Here is a 21,408-nt window from a genome sequence, read left to right as displayed (position 1 = left end):
CAAATTATATAAACTCCAAAATTATCAGTCACAAAATACGGGGTTCTGTTAACATCGAAATTGGCATTAAATGACGGCCAATCCTACATTCTTGGGCATGGTCCATCCCTAGGTTGTCAACCAAAACATGGTGACGCCACGGTATATGCAGGAAATCTTTTCTCCCAGTTTCCTAGTGGCTATCTGAAAACCAATTCATAGTTTGTACATTCCTGGTGGACTCCTCCTTGTGAATGGCCGACACGTTTTGGCCTCGATAGTTCTGGCCTCCTCAGAACACAGCAAGGAAGCATGTTATCACTTCAGAGATGAAAGAAAGACAAATTGAGCCAGATTACTCAACAGAGTACGACCAAATACATATACATGTGGTGCCATATGATCTAAACCTAGTGATGCTGTATAATGTTGTTAGGTAGGGTGACAAAATGGGGACATGTCATGCATCACGGAGATGAATTGTGTCCACTAAACTGACAAGCAACAAGCAACTCGGTAAATAATGCCAGTGTAAGTCTTGTGATAGGCGGGTCTGTTGACTGTGGTGCATTTTGCATGACCCAACAGTATGCACATGTGTGATCCAAGTCAATGGCACAGCAATGTCAAGAAACATTCACTAACTGTTGCATGAAACTCATAAATAATTGCTGCATATGTATTTTTATCAAATCAGCACAGAAAGGACCCTTCTTTTTAAATCACACTCAGGAAAAGGTCATAGCAACGTTCTCATACAAATGGTTTCAAGTCACATACATTGAAAGAGTCACAAGGCTCCTGGCTCTCTCTAACTTAAGAATAATTCAAGGAAAAGGACATATATATTCATTCCCCAGTGTTGGTTGCCTCTGGCTTTTTATAGTTAGGACTCTTTTTCCATAGGAAAATAATTATTTGGTTTGCTGCCATTTGAAGAATCTTCACAATATTTCCCCCAAAAAGTTCCTCCAACTCAGCTTATTCCTTGAAAGTTTCAGGGTAATCCTGCAAGCAGAGGACGAGAAAAGGGAGGGCCCCAAAACACATTTTTCATAGGTCAATTGAACAGCGATGCCATGAACATGGATTTACATCAAATTTGGCATAAAGCTACATCTTGATCCAGAAAGCGTGGTTTTTGTTATTTGGTGTAAATCAGTTCAGTAGTTTTTGAGTAATTAAGGTTCAGAACTTATGTATATATCATGCCATGAAAGATCTGCAGAGCTGCCAAATCTCAAGATAAGATCTGATTGCCACTACATCAACAAAGATTCGGCGGCAGCCATATGGGACTCTGGGACTCAGTCCCCTGTTCTGTTAAAAACATTTAAAAAACGTAATGGGACAGGGCAGGGATTTAGGGCCGAAAACATATATTTTTTTAATTGGTGCCATGGATCATTGAGAGTATGTGGATCCACAGAGCTGATAAAGAAAGAAAACATGTGGGATCTCGCTCTTTTTAAGTATGAGTCCCACTGGGTGGGCACTAGGCAAGAGACAAAAAGAAGCAGTCTTTTGGAACAAAAGTGAAAATAGGTAGGAGACTCGTTCTATTTTAGTTTTACGTGGTATCTTGCTCAGTCGCCTGTATAGAATAAATACTAGGGGGCATATTTACAAGCCCCTATCGCAACCTGGACGTCACTTTTTTTTACACTGCGGTGGCGTAGCACCATTTTCAATATTTACAAGGTGGCTCAAAACCACTTAGCATGGGTTAACACCACCTTGTAAATATGCCCTCTCCACCGTAGTCCTCTGCAGCAAAGGGGCGTGCAACGGGTGTCGCTGTGGGCGTTTCACTGCAACATCCATTACATTTTTTATGCTGTCCCAGATTTACAAGGAGATGTAAATCTGTGCAGCTCCAAAAACTAACCCGATGCAACAGCAGGCATTAGAATGGCTCACAAGGAGAAATGCTTTTATTTCTCCTCGTTTTTGCTTTTTCTATGTGCGTTGTATTCTGCAGCGCACATAGAAAGAGCAAAATGCCATTAATGATTGTTTATGTGCAAGAAAGTGCTCCTTCCTGCACATAAACAATCATTAAATAATGACGATTTGCTACTTCTATCTGTATGTATGTATGTATGTATGTATTGCGATTTATATAGCGCACGCATCACCAGAAGGCATCAAGGCTGCTTCAGAATGCAGAATGCATAGAAGTAACAAATAGGCATTATTTATTGATTGTTTATGTGCAGAAAGGAACAACGTCCTGCACATAAACAATTATTCCCTGCAACGCAGGCAGCCTTGCACTAGGGTGCAAGGGTGCCTACGTTGGCATTCAGTAACTAATTTTAGCGCCAGCACTAGGGAAAACACAGGAGTGTGTCCATTTTGTAGTAAATTTGGCATATCCCGGCATTTTGAAAATGTCCGAGCACGGTGCTGCCAAATTTGGCGTTGTTCCGTTCTCCGGCATTTTCTAGTAAACATGCCCCTAGGTCTCTCTCTTCCTGGTCGATCCTCTGCATCTTTGGCCTTGGATAAGCTGTACTGGCTTCCATTGCCCAAAAGGATTCTTTTTAAGTCCCTTTATGTGGTGCGCAGAGCCTTTCATGGTACCGTTTCTGTCTACCTTTGGCCAAATTTTAACGTTACCACTCCGTCTGCTGTCTGTGATCTTTAGAGGCTAATCTATTTATACTGGTGAAATTTAATTTGATTTGGGTGGATGGTAGAGCATTTTCTGTACAGGCCGCGTGGCTTTGGAATGACCTGCCTTTATCCCTCCACTCTGTCTCTGGTTTACTTCACTTTTAGAAGAAGCTTAAAAACTGGCTGCATCAATCTGCTGATTAGTGCTCAGCCTATGGAGCTCATAAAAAAAATGTAAACGCCATGGCGACTTTTTAGGTAATCCCTGCTCTTTATGAATGGAAAATCAAACAATCTCCCTTAGCCCTTGTGCAGCATGCTTTAGGTGTACCTGGAGAGGCTTGTTTGCTTAAACCCTGTCTAAGATGGCCATCATTCACAGAAAGCTGATGGTATTTTCTCAAGGTAGAAACAACGTAAGCATCCTTGTGTCAAATGAAAGAAGGGATTTGGCATGTGGCTGGCAGTAGAGAAGAATGTGTCCTCATCACTATGCTGTTATAGAGGGATACAGTGTAGGTCCCGATCTTGCTCACTCTTTGAAAATAAATGATGACTACCAAAAAAAGCTGCTTTCCATGAAAGGTGCTGCAATGTAGCCTTGTGAATATGCTCAAAGGAAGGGTCCATTAGTTTTTGATAGAACTAGATCTAGTTTCCACGGAGGAGATAGTTAATGGATGGGTGGGTATACTTTCTTGGATCCTTTCCAGAAGTCTTTAATTAGCAGCACCTTGAAAAGCAATCTGATTTGGAGAGCTGATATATGCAGTGATAGCTTAGGGGGTGAAAACCGAAGCTTAGACTGTGTCAAATGTGTTACATAAGGTAGTATAACATCTTCTTGACAGGCAATAGGAATATGACCATTGCTGTGGTACCTCAAACAGAAACATTTCCACTTCATGGAATAACAAGAACTTGCCGAAGGACGTTTCGACTCTCAAAAATTCTTGCAAGCAGGGGGAGATTTAGAAGCTGTCATACTTTAGGAGATATGCTTCCAAATTCATTTAAGTTAAGCTTAGTTGTTGGACATGCACCAGAAGTCTGGTGAGTAGAGCGTGTTTGAGCGGCAACCTCATGTGTGGTGTGAATGACGATTATAACAGGTGGCGGTACCCCCATTGTCTTGGACATTCTGAAGCTATTACAATCATCTTTCCTGGAGACTTTCTTAGTTTCACTATCACAGTGGGAATCAAAGGTATTGGGGGAAATGCATAAAGAAAATCTTTTGACAAAGATGCACAATCTTGGCATTTTTTTTTTGTGCCATTAATTTTTAGACATGCATTTGGGACAATGTAAATTACCGGATGCCATAGCACCTAGGGTTAGAGATCTTTCTAGTTGTAGGATTTTAAGTTCGTAATTGAAGGTGACATTTTTCCCATATAGGTGATACTTTCTCCTCCAAAGTAAACACTTTTCCTTTTACGGTGTTTATTACCGCTTCTAGGTAGGACAGCATCTGTACTAGAGAGAATGTTAATTTCTGTATTTTAACTTGAGACCCTATTTTTCGCACCTGGTCCAGGTTATGTTATGGTTTTGTGTTACATTTTGCTGAGTATCTGCCTTCAACAAAAATCTTAGAAGATATGGTGCATTTTTGTGCTCTCCCTGTCAATCAAAGTAGCAAATTGCTTTGCTGGTTGTGTGATATACAGTAACTTTACCCCCTGGTTTCTGCCACCAACAGAGCTACAATATACACGCATAAGGCTGTCCATTTGAATTCTACCATTAAATGTTTATTGCACATTAAAAACTGGAGATACTGCTGGAGGCAACACTGCAAAAAGAAGAATAGTTACGGATCTTGAAGTACTATCTCCATTAATAGTTCTTGTGATCTAACCAATAGGTCAGATCACAAGAATGCTTGTCTATTTGTCTGTGAACAAGTAAGAACCCACAGACCATGTCTACATTATGAAAATGATTGATTACAATCTAAGTCCCCGTTCTCTGAGAAAACTTGAATCATTGACCCTTTAGATAATTATTCTTGTGTACCTGCATTTCAGGTTAGTTTTCTGTCCTTATTCCTGGACCAAGAAGGTGGAACAAACCTCAAGTCAGTGGTGTGATGAAGATCCTTGTTTGAAAGCTTGCAAACTACTGATTACACCTGTGTGTGGGATACTGTCTTGCACGAAATGTGCCAGATTATCGATCCTGCAGGCTGGATTGATGCTGAGGACCCAGTATTGCCAAGACTGAAGTTTTGACACAATTGTTAAAAAGAAAGATTTGGAGGATACGGCTGGAGAAGCTGAGCTATGTTCAATACCTTAGTGAAGAGCAGAAACGTTACACATTGGAATGTAAAGTAACAAAGTTCTCCCAGAAGGTTATCTAGAATGGTTTTAAATATTTAACATTAACTAAAACACTCTCAACTATATTCTCAAGTTTGGGTGCAAACAACAGCTCCGCAGAAAAGGGCATGTGCCTCGGCGTGAAGTTTTGGATACACTAGATTTTGTAATTGTGTGCCTTAATTGTATGCTTTCCTGCAACTGACACGTTCCACTTCATAGGCTCAGATCAACTAGAGGTTTGCACAGGCGCTGGTGCCATGTGAAGTGGTGCCATGTGAAGCAGTTGATCAACTTATGCACCCTATGGTTCGTAGCACTGAAACTTGCCAAAACCGCTTTGCGCCATGAAAGACCAAGCCTCTCCTACTGCTTGTAAACGGAATGCCTGGAGCACACCTACACAAGAATTTCTAGGTTTTAACGTAATGTAGGTCAGCTATAATGGCCTCACCTGGCTTTGCATCAATACGTATCACCAAGTGAAACTAGCATGAAAAAGGGCCCAAGTGGCACTTTGTGTAGGTAACCTACCCCTATTGTGTGCTTTATGTGAAGAAATAGATCTTTCACTACTGCATTTTCTTCATTTTCACACTTCCATTGGATGGTAAAGTAGAAACCATACACGAACTACCACTGATTCGTCATATGATCATGGTGCCCGGCTCTGCATAAAGTTTGTTAAGCAGGCTTTTTGGTGCCAACCCTGATTTTGTCATCAGCAGACTACACAGAAAATCTGGTGCTGTGTAGTTTTCTGCATTCATGCAGTTCAATGCCACAATTTTTCAGATGCTGTTCTGTTACAGATAGTAAATCTTGCCAAAATATGTCTACTGCAGTTAATGCCGGCATGGTTCAGTGGGTTGAACCCCTTACCGCTAAAACATATGTTTATTCGAAGTTAAAAGGTTTGAATCTCAGAAAAGCCAACTCAGAATTACATCTCTCCAAGGTCCAAATTGAGTAGAATATCAGACCTTACCGCGCATGCCTGTACGACCTATGTCTTTGAACCGCAGGAATTACAAATGTTTGACATTTAAATTGTGTTGTAATACCATGCATGGCCTTAGCTTATTTTAGGGGAAATATATATTTTTATTTTGGGCTCTCTCTCTCTCTCTCTCTCTCTCTCTCTCTCTCTCTCTCTCTCTCTCTCTCTCTCTCTCTCTATATATATATATATATATATATATATATATATATATATATATATATATATATATATATATATATATATATATACACACACACACCGGAAGGCTTCATCTACCTGTGAGTGCGCCCGCAATGCTGCTTCCGGACACTTGGTTGTACATAAATTCATCGCGGCGGCCCTCGCCGTGGAGGCCGTCACCATCGCCGGCAATGAAGTAGCGAGTCTGTTGAGAAAGAACTGATCCATGCCCCTTTGCAGTACAGGAGATGTGATGTAATATCCAGCATTTCATTCCGCATACCCACTGGGTTAAAAAGGAGCAGATATTATTGGTATGTGTCGGGACCCACTGGAGGGTAACAATGATCCTTGATTCGGACTACAAATCCCAACAAGCAATACAGTGGAAAAACGCTTGAGACAGCCCACGGAGGGTTTAAAGCATGCAAGTAATCTTCGTAATCAAGAGATTCACGCACATCTCAAGCTGCCTATGATTAAGAGACTGCTGCCTCGAAACACGTCAAGCAAAGGATTTTAAACCGGACTGGTTCTCTTGGTGTCTTTTTAATAAACCGAAAGGCTTCATCTACCTTTGAGTGTGCCCTCAATTCTTCCGGGCACTTGGTTGTACATAAATTCATCGACACGGTTAACAAGGAGCAGACATTATTGGTATGTGTCGGGACCCACTGGAGGGTAACAATGATCCTTGATTCGTACCACAAGTCCCAACATGCAATACAGCGGAAAAATGCTTGAGACAGCCCACTGAGGGTTTAAAGCATGCAAATAATTGTCGTAATCAAGAGATTCCTGCATATCCCAAGCTGCCTATGATTAAGAGGCTGCTGCCTCGAAACGCGTCAGGCAAAGGATTTTAAACCGGACTGGTTCTGTTGGTGTCTTTTTAATAAACCGAAAGGCTTCATCTACCTGTGAGTGCGCCCTCAATGCTTCCAGGCACTCTTGGGTGTACACACACACACACACACACACATATATATATGAATTCAAATTGTTGCTATTCACCGCCTTGATTCCAGGCAAGAAACGAAAAAGTCGACCCACAGTTCTAGTGCAATCAAATTTTTATTGTGAAATTCCTCCGACCAGCCAGTCCGCCAGGACGCGTTTCGACCCCCACTGGATCTTGATCACATGACGCATTGCCATGAAGGAGGAGGCTATTTAAAGTGCACTCACCACAAAAGATTCAAACATGTGACTTTCATATACATAGAAAGAGACAAAATATTTGACGTGCCCATGCTCCAATACTGCATGTGCAAATAGTACGCAGAGGACAACGGGTAATTTATGAATCATACCAATAAGTTGCCCTAATAATGAATAATGCAAGATCATTAGGCTGTAGGCATATAGGATGCGCAAAAAAGCGCAAGTATCGTGTGTACACAGAAAAATGAGTAATAATATATTACTCATTCCGGAAAATGTCCGCATAATGCGAGTATTCTTCCATAAGTGCAAATCACGCTATTATACCTGAAAGCAAAGTCCATAAACCATACAAAAGCGGCTAATTGATGATAATTACATTTCGTAAGTGCAAATAACGCTAGTGCAAACAAACCTGGTTTATAAACCATACAATATCAGCATTGTAGTAGCAGCCATTCAGGAAAATATCCGCATAATGCAAGTAATATTTCCTATGTGCAAATCACGTTAGTGCAAATGAAAGAATAGTCCGTAAATCCTGCGATAGCAGCAATATGCTAACAGCAAAAAGTGGATAACATCAAGATCATGTTATCTACATAGCAAAACATATAAATATATAAATATAAATATAAATAATTGCATATCATAGATATCCTTGAAAGCTACTATATACATATAATACACATTTGACATCCCTTCAGCCGTCTGCATGTATCATATCGATGCACTGATGTCTACAAAAAAGCCCAAATTGGCAAATAACTCTCCCTTATCTATAATAGGTCCTATATGTTGTCTCCATAATTTAGTGATAAATGATTAAAAATGTGCATAATTATCCATCGTAGCCTGTGCAAAAATAGCTTATCATAATCACCAAGTGTCTTTAAAAACAAATCCTCATTTTTCTTTTATATAGCACTGTGTGCCCCCTCTAAACAGAATTGATAAATGAATATAAACTGTCCTTGTATACAATTATATCATAGCTGATGGCAATCAAGAAACTTACTCTTTCATTATATTATCTATGTCTTGGATGTCCTTAAAATCAATGAACAATAAATGGACCTATGCATAGTCTCAAAAGACATGAGGGACAGGCGTTATAACCAGAAACTAATGAGCCATCTCCAGCTAAAGTATGATCCCCTCTGATACATAAATATAGAACCCAGAATCTAACTAAAGGCAGGTGTAAACATCCTCACTGGAATTCAGACCAGTGGGATGCTTAGTGTCTAGTTCTAATATGTATCTGGTCACTAAGGAACGTAATTTGGCCTCACGATAACCCCCCCGTTTCATCGGGTCTACAGAATCAATCACATAATACTGTACCAGGTTGGGATTGCTGTTATGTGACTGCTCAAAGTGCCTGGCCACTGGGTACGTTTGGTCTTTGCTAGAGATGGCGCGTATGTGCTGGAGTTTCCATTTGTGGGCAGGTAACTTTGTGCTACCAATATACCTAAGCCCACACAGACAGTCCAGCACATAAACTGCGAAATCTGTCCTACAGGTCAGTCTCTTGGTGATAGTGAGAGGTTCTATGTGGAATGGACTAATATACTGGGTCCTATTGCTGCCGAACTTGCAAGCCTTGCAGCTCGGGCACTTTCTAAATCCCTTTATTAGTGACATCCAAGTGCCTTGAGTAACCATTTTCGGGTTGGATTTAACAAGCTTGTCACCCATTGTTTGAGAATTTCTGAAAGTTAGCTCTGGCTTGCTGGATACCCTATTGCCAATTACAGGATCCCCCTGTACTAAGTTCCAGTTGCAGCTGAATATCTTCCGGATGTGTTTGTGTTGTTTGCTGTATGTCAGTATCATACTGGTATGTGTGGAGGAAGGATATCCTAGCCCTCTCCTCCCTCAGTGATTTTGGAACCAGAGCCTCAATTCTAGATAACAGCTTAGTTTTATTAATAGCAGTATCTATAACACCCAGGGAATAACCCCTTGCCAGAAAACGTTCTTTACTAGCCTGTTGTGCAATATGGCATTCCGATTCTGTACTGCAAATACGTTTGATCCACAGCATCTCTCCATAAGGGATGCTGCGGATCAAGTGCTGCCGATGATGGCTTGATGCATGCAGCACAGTATTTCCTGCAGTAGGCTTTCTGTACAATCGACTAGTCAATGTGTTACCCTCCACATACACCTCAACATTCAAAAAGAAAATAGACCTGGAACTAATAGTGGACGTAAAGTTGAGATTAAAACAATTTGTGTTTAGACCTTCCACAAAACTTGTTGCGCTAAGCTCTGAGCCTTTCCAAACAAAAAATAAATCATCATAGGAAATATTACTCACATTATGCGGATATTTTCCTGAATGGCTGCTACTACAATGCTGCTATTGTATGGTTTATAAACCAGGTTTTTTTGCACTAGCGTTATTTGCACATACGAAATGTAATTATCATCAATTAGCCGCTTTTGTATGGTTTATGGACTTTGCTTTCAGGTATAATAGCGTGATTTTAATTTATGGAAGAATACTCGCATTATGCAGACATTTTCCGGAATGAGTATTATATTATTACTCATTTTTCTGTGTACACACGATACTTGCGCTTTTTTGCACATCCTATATGCCTGCAGCCTAATGATCTTGCATTGTTCATTATTAGGGTAACTTATTGGTATGATTCATAAATTACCCATTGTTGTCCTCTGCGTACTATTTGCACATGCAGTATTTGCACATGGACACGTCAAATATTTTGTCTCTTTCTATGTATATGAAAGTCACATGTTTGAATCTTTTGTGGTGAGTGTACTTTAAATAGCCTCCTCCTCCATGGCAATTTGTCATGTGATCAAGACCCAGTGGGGGTCGAAACGCTTCATGGCGGACTGGCTGGTCAATGGAATTTCACAATAAACATTTGATTGGTACTAGAACTGTGGGTCGACTTTTTCGTTTCTTGCCTGGAATCAAGGCGGCGAATAGGAACGATTTGAATTCATTTAACTTACCAAAGGACTTCAGCGGTAACAAGTCGAACCCCTCCCCTCTATGGGAGCTGCAACAGGAAGTCACTAGGTTCGGGTGACCCGGAACCTATATATATATATATATATATATATATATATATATATATATATATATATATATATATATATATATATATATATATATATACACACAGGTTCTTGCAAACAACGCCGTAGTCTCAATCCTACCGCAGCGCCGCCAAAGAACAGGAGACCCAAATTTTCCGTGAGTGAAAGTTTTATTCTGCAACGGACAGCATAACGTTTCGGCCTCCCAGAGGCCTTGGTCACATGCGCCGCCAAAGAACAGGAGACCTAAATTTTCCGTGAGTGAAAGTTTTATTCTGCAACGGACAGCATAACGTTTCGGCCTCCCAGAGGCCTTGGTCACATGAACCTATATATATATATATATATATATATATATATATATATATATATATATATGTAGATGTACGTTGTTACAACACATGCTTGTACCACTCATGCTGTAACAACGCAAGTTTTAAAACGCATTCCATTACAACGCATTACACTGGGGGGTGCTGGATAGTGAATAGTTTAATTTACTATTCCAACACCAGTCCCCGTGGACACTAGGGAAGGGGTTGGATAGTAAATTAAAACTATTCCCTATCCTAGAGCACCCCCCAGTGTAAAGCGTTTTAATGGTTTTCGTTTTAAAGTCTGCGTTGTAATAGCACTGCGTGCTAAAAGTTGCGTTATAAAGGTTGTTCCCCATATATATATTTAGTATATATATAATAGAAACCAGAGAAAAAGGGTATTGTTCATATATATATATATATATATATATATATATATATAGATATATAGATATATATATATTCTCATAGAAAAAGCAGAAGATTACAGGGACACTCTAGGTAGGCTCAGGTTTCACTCGTACAATACCATTCAAATTCAGCAGTTATAGTTACCTGAGCTAACTATAACTTACGCCCCAGCAATGCACTGTTTATGACCTCATATATTACACCCATGACATGGTCAGTGACATCACTGATGACTCCCCCATTTTTTTTTTATATTCGACCCCAAGGAAGTGGTGGTCCCTGAGGCTTGAGGGTGGAGTCCGTGCAGACCCTCCTCCCCCCATCATTGTCAAAAAACCCTTTTCCCATGGAAACATGGTCTTAACTACAACTACCTACTGGCGACCGCTAGTAAGAAATATATATATATAAATGTGCATACATATTATTTCCCCCTTTTGCATCTAGCCCTTACTACTCCGTACCCTTACCCATCACTGAACTCTTGAAACCCTTTACTACTCCATACGCTTTATACGTTATCATTCTCTAAACCCTTAAACAACCCTCAAAACCGATATTATTCCACATCCTTACCCATCCCTGAATCCTAAAAATCCCAAACTACCCTGTACCTTTACCCATCCCTGAACCATATAAAAGCTCTTAAAACCTGTGCTACCACATACCCTTATCCGACTCTTATCCCTGAAATCCCTTTGGTATACTGTACGTTACCCATTCCTTAACTCTACAAAGAAAACGCTGTACAAATTCTTACTTCCCCGTATCTTTATCCACCCTGGTTACTAAAAATCCCTTTAACTATTTCCAACCTGAACTCTTACCCATCCCATGACCTTTAACCCCTCCCCTGCTGGTGACGGAACCACTCCGTCATCAGCCGCGGTCGCGCTGTGCTGATGACGGAGCGGTTCCGTCACGGCCCGCTCGGAACGCCTGCGTGGCGCGGATTCCGCGTCTGCGCCGAACGTTCTATTGAGCGGAGCGGTTCCGTCACCAGCATGGGCCCGCCGCGTGGCCGCCCCGCCCCCTTAGCACTGCGGCAGAATAGCCGCCGCAGTGAAGGGGTTAAATCCCTTATCGCATTAAAAAAATTACCTACCCGCATGATAAAGTACAGCGTGATAAAGTACCAAAAAAGACCCTTGTGGTAATAACCTGGGAGCATATTATCAAGGATAGGCGATACACTATCGCCGCTTTTATCGGCAGGAAACTGCCGATAAAGTGGTGATAATGGCCTTGATAATATGCTCTATGAATTCCAATTGAAGCCCATGTTAGATGTGTTCACATCTAACATGGGCTTCGATTGGAATTCATAGAGCATATTATCTGGGCCGTTACCGCTCTAGCTCACAGCGTAAGTTGCAATTCTCCATTTTGCCACACGATGGCAGTCAAGCCAAAGCGTAATAAAAGCAACCTGTCTCGTTTGCTTTTCGAAAGCAGTGCTGCATGTATATCCTGTGACAGATTACCTGTTCCGCCTAATCACTCACTTTCAGTTGTTAGGTAACAACCCAATCAAAATTGTGCATGAACGCTAATGCACATGCAAATGCAAAAAAACGTATGTGTACATGGGTGAAGGAAGCTAGCATTAGGGACACAATTCATTATTTTTGCACAGTAGAACTTGTACGGGAGTAGCATGTGTACCTGAATTTGTGCATTGGCCCCTCCTCTCTTTTCAAATTTTCTGTGTATTCCATTCTTCATTGCCCCTTCTCACTTGTCAACTCCACTCTTCTACCTATCCTCCACTTACACTGATTCCAAACCTCTCCTGTCACTCCTCTTCTCAGTATTTGAATGTCCATTTAGACATTTTAGGCCAAAACTCACAGTCCTTAGTGGATTCAGAGACTGGTAGATACACTACATAAACTCAATGATGAGCATTGGCAACTCCCTTTTTACCACATGAAGGATATTTGACAATTAAAGGAGGCACCTTAAATGGAAAAATGTGGTTTACAAGCCAAAAAAATATCGAACCACTTTACTGTAACTTGACCTATAAAATAAATGTGAAAGATTACGTTTTCTCACAGGCAAATTGTCAAAAAATTGGGAGAAAATACACACGGTGTTATAAGGTTTCACTCCCACAAAACGAAAAAAAAGAACTGACACTGAACGCCAACTGCCAGTGCAAGGCATTATGGGATTGGAAGCCTTCTTAAGGGCACAGGATGCTCCCACCTCCGCAACATAGAAGAATGGTCTAAAACGTAGACTGACTTATTTACCATGGCCTAATATGTAAAGTGATTTGGCTCCATAAATCTCATAGACCTTGTAATCCATATTTAAACACGACCTCCGGATCTAGGACTCAGTTAATAAACAAGAATCTCTAGCAACATATTCAGCCCCTTATACACCAGTATACGCAAATCCAGATTTTACTCCAGCATTGGAGAAATCTGCCTTTACCTGTAGATACATTTTGGACGTATTCCACCAGGGCAACATAAAACCCTCTTCATAATGTAAACTAGAGTCCCAAACAGAAAGACAAAGATTCACGCAATTATGACACTGAGTAAGGAACCCGACTTATAAATACGCAGCGACACAAGACAAAACAGCATTCAAAAAAATGGCTGGCCGCGCTATCCACACAGAGGGTACTCATATCTAACTTATTGAGGGACAGTATCCCTACACATAAGTGGGCTCACCAGAATAATGCAACAAACTACTACACAGAGCAGTCATGGTTAAGGAATGAGACCTACACAAATTAGCAATCTCTACCAAAACTAAAGAGATACACTACAAATTGCTCTATAATTTACACTACAAATTGCTCTATCATTGGCATTTTTACCCCTCAAAACTCCATAAAATGTTTCTAAGGTCTAGCCCGATGTGCTGGAGAAAAGGTGGTGGCCAAATTAGCACTTTTGAACATATTTAGTGGCAATGCCGACTTATCCTACATTTCTGGAATGAAGTATCCAAAGTCTTCAGGACATCATAGGCTTCCCATTACCCTCCACACCAGCCCTTTTTTTACTGGGGCTGGTACACCCAGAGTTTAAATGTATGACGCTTAATGACAAAGCAAAAATGTTGAACTGTCTAGGAGCAGCAAAATTAGGCATATCATTATGGTGGAAGAAACCAGATCCTCCATCGATCTGTCAACGGAATGGTAGGCTCTGACACAACATTAAAAATGAGCATTTTGCATTTGAATCCCAATGGGCTCCAGTGGTAGCCTATACCTTGAAGGGCCTTCCCAACTTGCTATGCCCACCACGGTTGAGAGCTTTGAACATTTTCCAATGACTGTCCCAGGTGTTGGAGGAACTGACTGTATTTGCAAAAATCAGACATACTCTGGAATAAACTGACACCTGCTGCTGAGGTCTGGTTGCAGTTGTCTTCGCTATTTCGGAGATTGGATGTTTGGGGGGCAGCGCGGGAGGGTTCGTTTTTCCCATTTTTTCTTTCCTTTCCCCCTTTTTCTATATCTGGTGTATAAAACATGGAAAACGTTCTCACGACTGTATTTGTGAGCACATACTGTGTATCATTACTAGCTGATTGTTTATGTACTGCTGTCGACGACAATAAAATGTCATTATAAAAACAAAAGGCACAGGATGCGTTTCTCAAACTCGGTTTACTTTAAACCTATTTGCCTTTCATTCTAAATAGGTTGAGTGAGCATTTTTTAGGCTAAGGTGCTGCAATATAGTTTTGAAACAGGGTTTACTTTGAGGATAGTGATAATTCCTGAGAGAAAGTGTGGCCATTGATAGGCTTTGGAAGGTGCCCCATAGCATGAAATTTGCAGTTTTTTATGAATTTGTTAATATTTACAAATAAGTATGTTGTTTAAGTGTTCTAGTGTCCGTACTCCGACTACGGAGCTAACTATTCTAACATTTGTGACTATGAGTCAGAACCAGGAATACAAGTAGGTAACTATTTCTGGTCCTTTCAAAGTCCCTTTCACACCATTGGCCATTACTTGGAGCCTACGGAAAGAAGTTGTGATTGGGCGTAATCAGACAGGCGAGACTGACTCCTCCACAGATCTAATGGACTTCCAGAGGCCATTAGTTCACAAAGTCGCTGGGGTGAGTTTCTAATAAAGCAATTCAGCCATTCTTCCTTTCAAGAATGTTGAAATAACTTTAGATGATAGGGTCTTCAACCATAAGTCCCTGCTTTGGAATGATCAGCCTCCTTCACTTCAATATATCTCAAGTCATGTCGTTTTTGACAAGTCATATAAAAGTTATATGTAATTTGTTAATGGTAGTGTGGTTTCTGTAAGTGAAAGTTGGTAATATCTTATTGTACGTTCCTGCAATCCTAGTGCCACGATGCACCTGGACGATTGCATACTTCACATGTACCTTCACTCACACATCACTCACACCTGCTTCCATGCCCACCAGCAGGGTACTAGCTTGAGCAAAGGCAGCATTTGGACAGCTACCCATTGCATCGAGCTGGTCTCCTAAGAATACAGTGCAGCCAGGTCAAACTTTGCAAATAGTGCTTCCAGACTGAAGACAGTTCTCTGAAGAGTGCCACACCCCCTTATTTTGAGGTACCTATTTCACAACACTGAGACGGAGGGGTGGGAAGTGGGTTAATTCAAAAGAGGCGGACTCATAAAGTCATTGAAATCAGCACTAAGCAACATCAGGGTTTTATTGCTGTGGGATTCTTGACCCCTTTGTCTTGCTGTGGTACTTTTGTCTCCGTGGGCAGAACGGCAAGACCTTAATTGGGGGGGGTACGTCCCACAGTTTGAAGACGATCATTGTACGTGATTCTGCAAGCTGCATGTTAACATATTGGAGCTCAGTTAATATGACATCCCCTTTCACCAGCACGTCGGTTGTTGAGAACAGGACCTGAATTGGGAGGATGTTTAACCCCTTCGATGCTCATGACGAGCTCAGCTCGTCATGAGGCACACTGGAGCTGTGCTCAGCTCGTCAAGTAATGATGTTTTTCAAGCTTTTCCAGCACAGAACGGGAAAAGCCATAGCAGCCAAGGTGTTAAGATGAGTAACAGATTGTAGTCTCTCTCTAAAAGCCTCACCGTAACCAAATTTGTCTCTCTCCCATACCTTCTTCTTCTCACCCTCTGTCATCATTCCTTTCACTCACCCCCTAATTGTGTTGGATAGTTAGAGGAGTCACTTATATGGCTGCATTCGCACACCTAAAGAATTTGGTGGAGTAACTTTTTTCTGATCCACATTTATTGCCTTAGTTTGTTCAAATTTTTTGTCAGTGATGGTTATAACGGGTGGTAAGAAGCTGAATTACATATGCAATTGGAATGTAAAATTGGTTGATTGTCCACAAGATTATCCACAAGCACTTGTGCCAACTAGCTTGATGGAACAAAAACAAATCAGCAACATACATCCAGCTATCCTATACTCACACCCTAGTCCATACGTGAAGTTAATTGTATGTAGTATAATGTCAAAAACATAAATCCCTTTGGGTATATCACATACCAAACATATGTATCTCCACATTCAGTCATTCAGTCTCAAACTCAGTTGTTCTTAAGCCTCAACCCTGATAGCATTCACAGTACCATATAAATAGCCTATATTTAAAAAATATATATTATTCATGAACCAACATAAAATCAGTGCAATAATTTTAAAACAGATTCTATACATGAGAGACCAACAGCAATTCATTCGATTCTATATTACGTTGTATCATCACAAAGAAAACCACTAATATTCAAAAGAGAGTCATTAAAATATCATTCCAAATTCATTTTAACATAATAAAACCTCACACTGGATAAAAGAGGGACATATATGGAAAAGAGACAAATGAGAGAAGAAAAGGGAAGCTACGACAATCAGTTTCTATTTCTTGTTTGTTGACCAATCGGTTGTCCGAATTACAATTAGCATGTATATCCTAATTCTTTCACCCAAGCCAATATGTCCACCCACTTTAGTCTGTTCCAAGCGTCGACACGTTTCGGTGGTGTCAGCCCTGTCTAGACCACCTTTTTCAAGACTCGATTAATTGCTCTCATTCTGTTAAAATAGTCAACCACCATCGTGATCAATACTGTTTCGTATACTGAAGTGGTCCCACTGTAGCTTTCTTTTGAATATCTTAAAAAATGGTGACCATCTTGATAAATATATATAAAATATAATGCGTAGTCCTTATATATTTCTGTGATCTTGTAGGACCTCTTCCAACTCAATAAGTTAACTGACTAGGTTCTAGACCTGCCGTATTCCATATCCACTAAAAGAAATTATTATTCTCCCCTCCAAGGGGATGAGCCGGCATTTTCCATTTCTTTTTAATTGAAACCTCGATAATCCGCCTACACTGGTTGCCCCTTCTGCAAAGTGATGAAATCGACCGGTACCGATGTATTCCACCCGCTTTTTTGTCAATGTATCAGTTGGTTACGCACACGTACACCGTCCATTCATGTTACGGTGTGCCTAAAATTTTTTGTCAGTGGTGGCTATAACCGTTGGTAAGAAACTGAATTACATATGCAATTGGAATGCAACATCTGTTGACTGTCCACAAGATTATCCACAAGTACTTGTGCCAACTTGCTTGATGGAACGGAACAAAAAAGCATAAACAACATACATCCAGCTATCCTATACTCACACTCTAGTTCATACGTAGAGTAAATTGTATGTAGGACAGTGCTGTTACTTCTGTTTGCAAGAAGCTAGTAAAAAGCAACAATCCCGTGTGAAGGCTGGAATATCTATGTAGTAATGGACATTTATGCAGAGATTGAAGTAAATGATAAGTGAAGGTAGTAATATGTAACTTGCAATTAAAAAAAGTCATGAAAATGTTTACATAAAAATGATGGGTACTCACATTTCGAATTGATAGTGTTACCTTTCCAGTTTATTTGGTGGGTCGTTAAAAATACTTGTGTAAAACAATAACATCCAAGGCCTAATTCACAACCTTTTTGCGAATTTAAATTGAACTTGGGTGCATAACCATGTCAGCTGCAAGCACAGATGACTTCATGCTGATTCACAAAATCAGAGTGTGTTTTCATTTATATTTTAGTAGTAAAGGCATGCCACTAGAACCGCAGAATTACCACAAACGCAAATTCATGGGTGGCGGTGGGAAAGTGGGATGTGATGGAGTGAGGTGAAAGTGCTTGATGTTTGATGCAAAATGCATGAAATACCAACACACCTAAAAGTGTGGGTTTTGACACACATTGTGCAAATAGTTTCACATCATGTGAACACTTTTCAAACTTCCTGTGCGAAAGCAAGATCAAATGGAAGCATGAGAAAGGGAAGGGATGACCATACTATTTCGCGGGTTTTTAGGAAAAGGGTTTTTCTTCACAACGAAAATTATTTTAGCAGTCAAGAAGAAAGTTTGTTGTGCAAATGCTCAAACCTTTCATACTCCTGTATTCTAGCTCTTTGCCATTCTCAGATTGTGAGTACCCGCCGTTAACGTGTAGTAGAATGCATATTGATAAAATGTTTGACACCCAATGAAGAAAATGTGCACCTGTATTACAAATGATTTCAAACTGATTATGGTTAAATGTTTAAACTTTATCATTTTAAGAGCCTAAACTGTTTTTTACAATTATGAAATTAGGTTTCCATCCATGATGCAAACCTGCCCACTCAGCATTATGTTTCTTGTTTCTCCACTGTGGTTAACTTATTAGTGCCCTGTGGTAGTCCTCTCAAAATGTACCTGCCTGTCATTCAACTTCACTATCTACAGACTGACTAAACAGAAGCTTTTCGTTGACACAGCACCAACAAAGTCTAGACCAGATCCACTCTGCAACTTGTGTCTTTCTTGCAGGTTTCCTTTGAGGACGTGGATCGCCTGAAACAGTACGGGGTGGTGCCGAATGCGAGGATACCCCATTTCTTGCAGGACAGGCCCCGTTACATGCAGTATTTGGAGAAGATCATGGAGGTTAATGACCTGACTGATTCAGAGCTCCAAGAGATTGTCTTCTGAGTTTACACTAGGGGTGGGGTCTGTCCGCGCTCAACTGCCAGAGATTGGACTTAAACAGAGGCTGAAAAGCTTCAGTATTAAAACATCTCAGCTCATCCCATTTATTTTCTCCAGCACAACCCAAATTATTTAAATCGTGTTATTACATTCGATTTAACAATGCAAATGGTTAAGTACTGTTCCAGCAGAAGATGCTCCATAAAGGTCTCCATCCTATTCTCCCCGGGTTTTTCCATTTTGTAATCCCATACACATGGATATGGTATTTTGGAATGTTTTCTGTTTTCTGTATTGTTTATGAACTTTAAATGGAATTCTATCCGGGATTAAAATCAAAATGTTTATTGTTTCTCTAGGCTTTCTCTTGTGGGATTTGTTTCTAGAAATTTTCAGAGATAATCAAGATTAGTGTCTGTGCTTAGCTGTGTAGACATGTAGCTCAGTAGAACCCTTACATATTTACAGAATATATATATATATATATATATATATATCTATATATATATATATATATATATATATAGATATATATATATATATATATATATATATGTATATATATATACACACATATACATATACATACATATATACACACACACACACATACTTCATACTTTCATATGTACTCTCTCATGCTGAGTAAGGAAGCCTTTTACATGGACAGCACTTATCCTGGGTTTTGATTTCAAACCCCCTTTATTGTGTTGATGAAAACGACTAAACACTCACATGTTTTGTGAGAATGTAAGGGATGAGACTTTCTGTTGAAGTTAAAAGGGTTGTGGTATTTATTAATGTGTATTTTGACCGAATGGATATCTATGGATTGTCCACCCAGTAGACCATCTGCAGGTTAGTCTAGCTCCAGAGTACACACACAGCATTTCTTGTGTAGATACCCTTGAGAACTCGTCTGTTTTTAGTGAATTCTCAGCAAATTTGACATCTATTCAAATCACAGAAGCATGTTTCCAACTTTAAAAAATAGTTTTTCAATTGGGCACTCTCCAAACATTACCTACCTTTGTGTATTTCCTTTACCACCCTATAGACTATGGACCTTTTTTAGGTCGAGGACCGTAAGCTGCGTTTGCGCAGTTCGGTCCGAGGATTTAATGTTTTTAGGTTAGGGGGCTTGAACCCGCCCCTCTTCTCCATTGGCTGGCCTCGTAAATGCTGGCCAGCCATTGGAGGAGTGGGGCGTCACTCCCTTTAAGCCCCGTCTTTTTCGGATTCGGGGGCGTGTTTTTTAGGTTCTTTCTATCTGTGACGTCATCCGTCACTCACCAAAAAACACGCCCCCGATTCCGAAAACTTCGGAGCTTTCCGGCAGCCATTTCTGCCTGACCGCGTCCGGTCCTTGCATCCATCAGCTTGTTTTTTTGTAAGCCCAAGTCTGAAAAGGACGAGGCTTACATCAAAATCCTGGTGCGGATACAATAAGTGTCCATTGTCTTTTGACCCCGGCCGGATTCATGTCATTTGCCGTTTCCGTGTTTTAAGTACTGCGCATGCTCAGCAAGTACGCTATCTGGTATCTATTCCCGCTGCCCTATAACAAAGACCTGCAAAAGGCAGGCCGGAGCTGTCTGCCGCCGTCCCCGATTGTCCCTGACTTCAGAGGACAACGTTTCCTCGTCTGTAAAATCAGCGCCGTAAGCACTGCTTGACTCGCAAATTCCTGTTGTTTGGCAACACCCCATGTGACAGGATATTTTCTTATCACCAAGAGGCAACATCTTCCCAAAGATTCCCATAAACCTTCAAAAGCGAGACAAGCCGGGTGGCTGCCGAGGTGGCTTAGCCGGAACTAGTCTTGAAGCCGGTCTTGTGAACATACATTTCTGTATTTATGGGAACTAATTTATTAAACAGCTATCATGAAGGCCTTCCTGTTGGCGCTCTTCATGTGCTTCCTGCAGTCTGCACTTCAGCTGGATAAGTGCCCTCGACTTTCCCAAATGTCGTACGCACCAGGAAAAGGTGCTATTCCAAATTTACAGCCTCGCCAAAAATGCGACCTTAATGTTAAAGTCTCCATCAGGTGAATGATACAGTATGTCTCAACACCCGAGCAGCCGTCATCATACAAAAGGACCTTCCAGAGTGACTCTTGTATGGTGATGGTTAGTGATGGGGGACCGGAAAGAGGCCCTTTACTTGCCTCAGAAAGTGAGCATTAGTGTTTATTTTGTCCCTTCCCTTATGTTTGTTTACCCGTGGAATGTACGTTAATAGTAACACAGCACTAATTGTATCATTATTTTGGTGGTACTAGATCGCTGTTTTCAGGTACTATGCA

The 21,408-nt window shown here is 40.6% G+C and overlaps 1 protein-coding gene across 1 annotated transcript in view; it reads left to right on the top strand.

Moving 5' to 3' along the window:
• The window catches only part of MATCAP2 (microtubule associated tyrosine carboxypeptidase 2), a 358,052-nt gene extending 338,599 nt beyond the window's left edge, over positions 1–19,453 (top strand). Inside the window, exon 7 of the mRNA XM_086964828.1 lies at positions 18,942–19,453. Coding sequence (XP_086820954.1) covers positions 18,942–19,103 — 162 coding nt within the window. The 3' untranslated portion in view covers positions 19,104–19,453. The remainder of the gene's footprint in view (positions 1–18,941) is intronic.
• The last annotated feature ends 1,955 nt before the right edge of the window (positions 19,454–21,408 follow it).

Source organism: Lissotriton vulgaris, chromosome 4_1 (genome assembly GCF_964263255.1).
Source record: "Lissotriton vulgaris chromosome 4_1, aLisVul1.2, whole genome shotgun sequence".
In the NCBI taxonomy this organism is placed as follows: Eukaryota; Metazoa; Chordata; class Amphibia; order Caudata; family Salamandridae; genus Lissotriton; species Lissotriton vulgaris.
The sequence above is the reverse complement of the archived record's forward strand: the minus strand, read 5'-3'. Positions and strand labels throughout refer to the sequence as shown.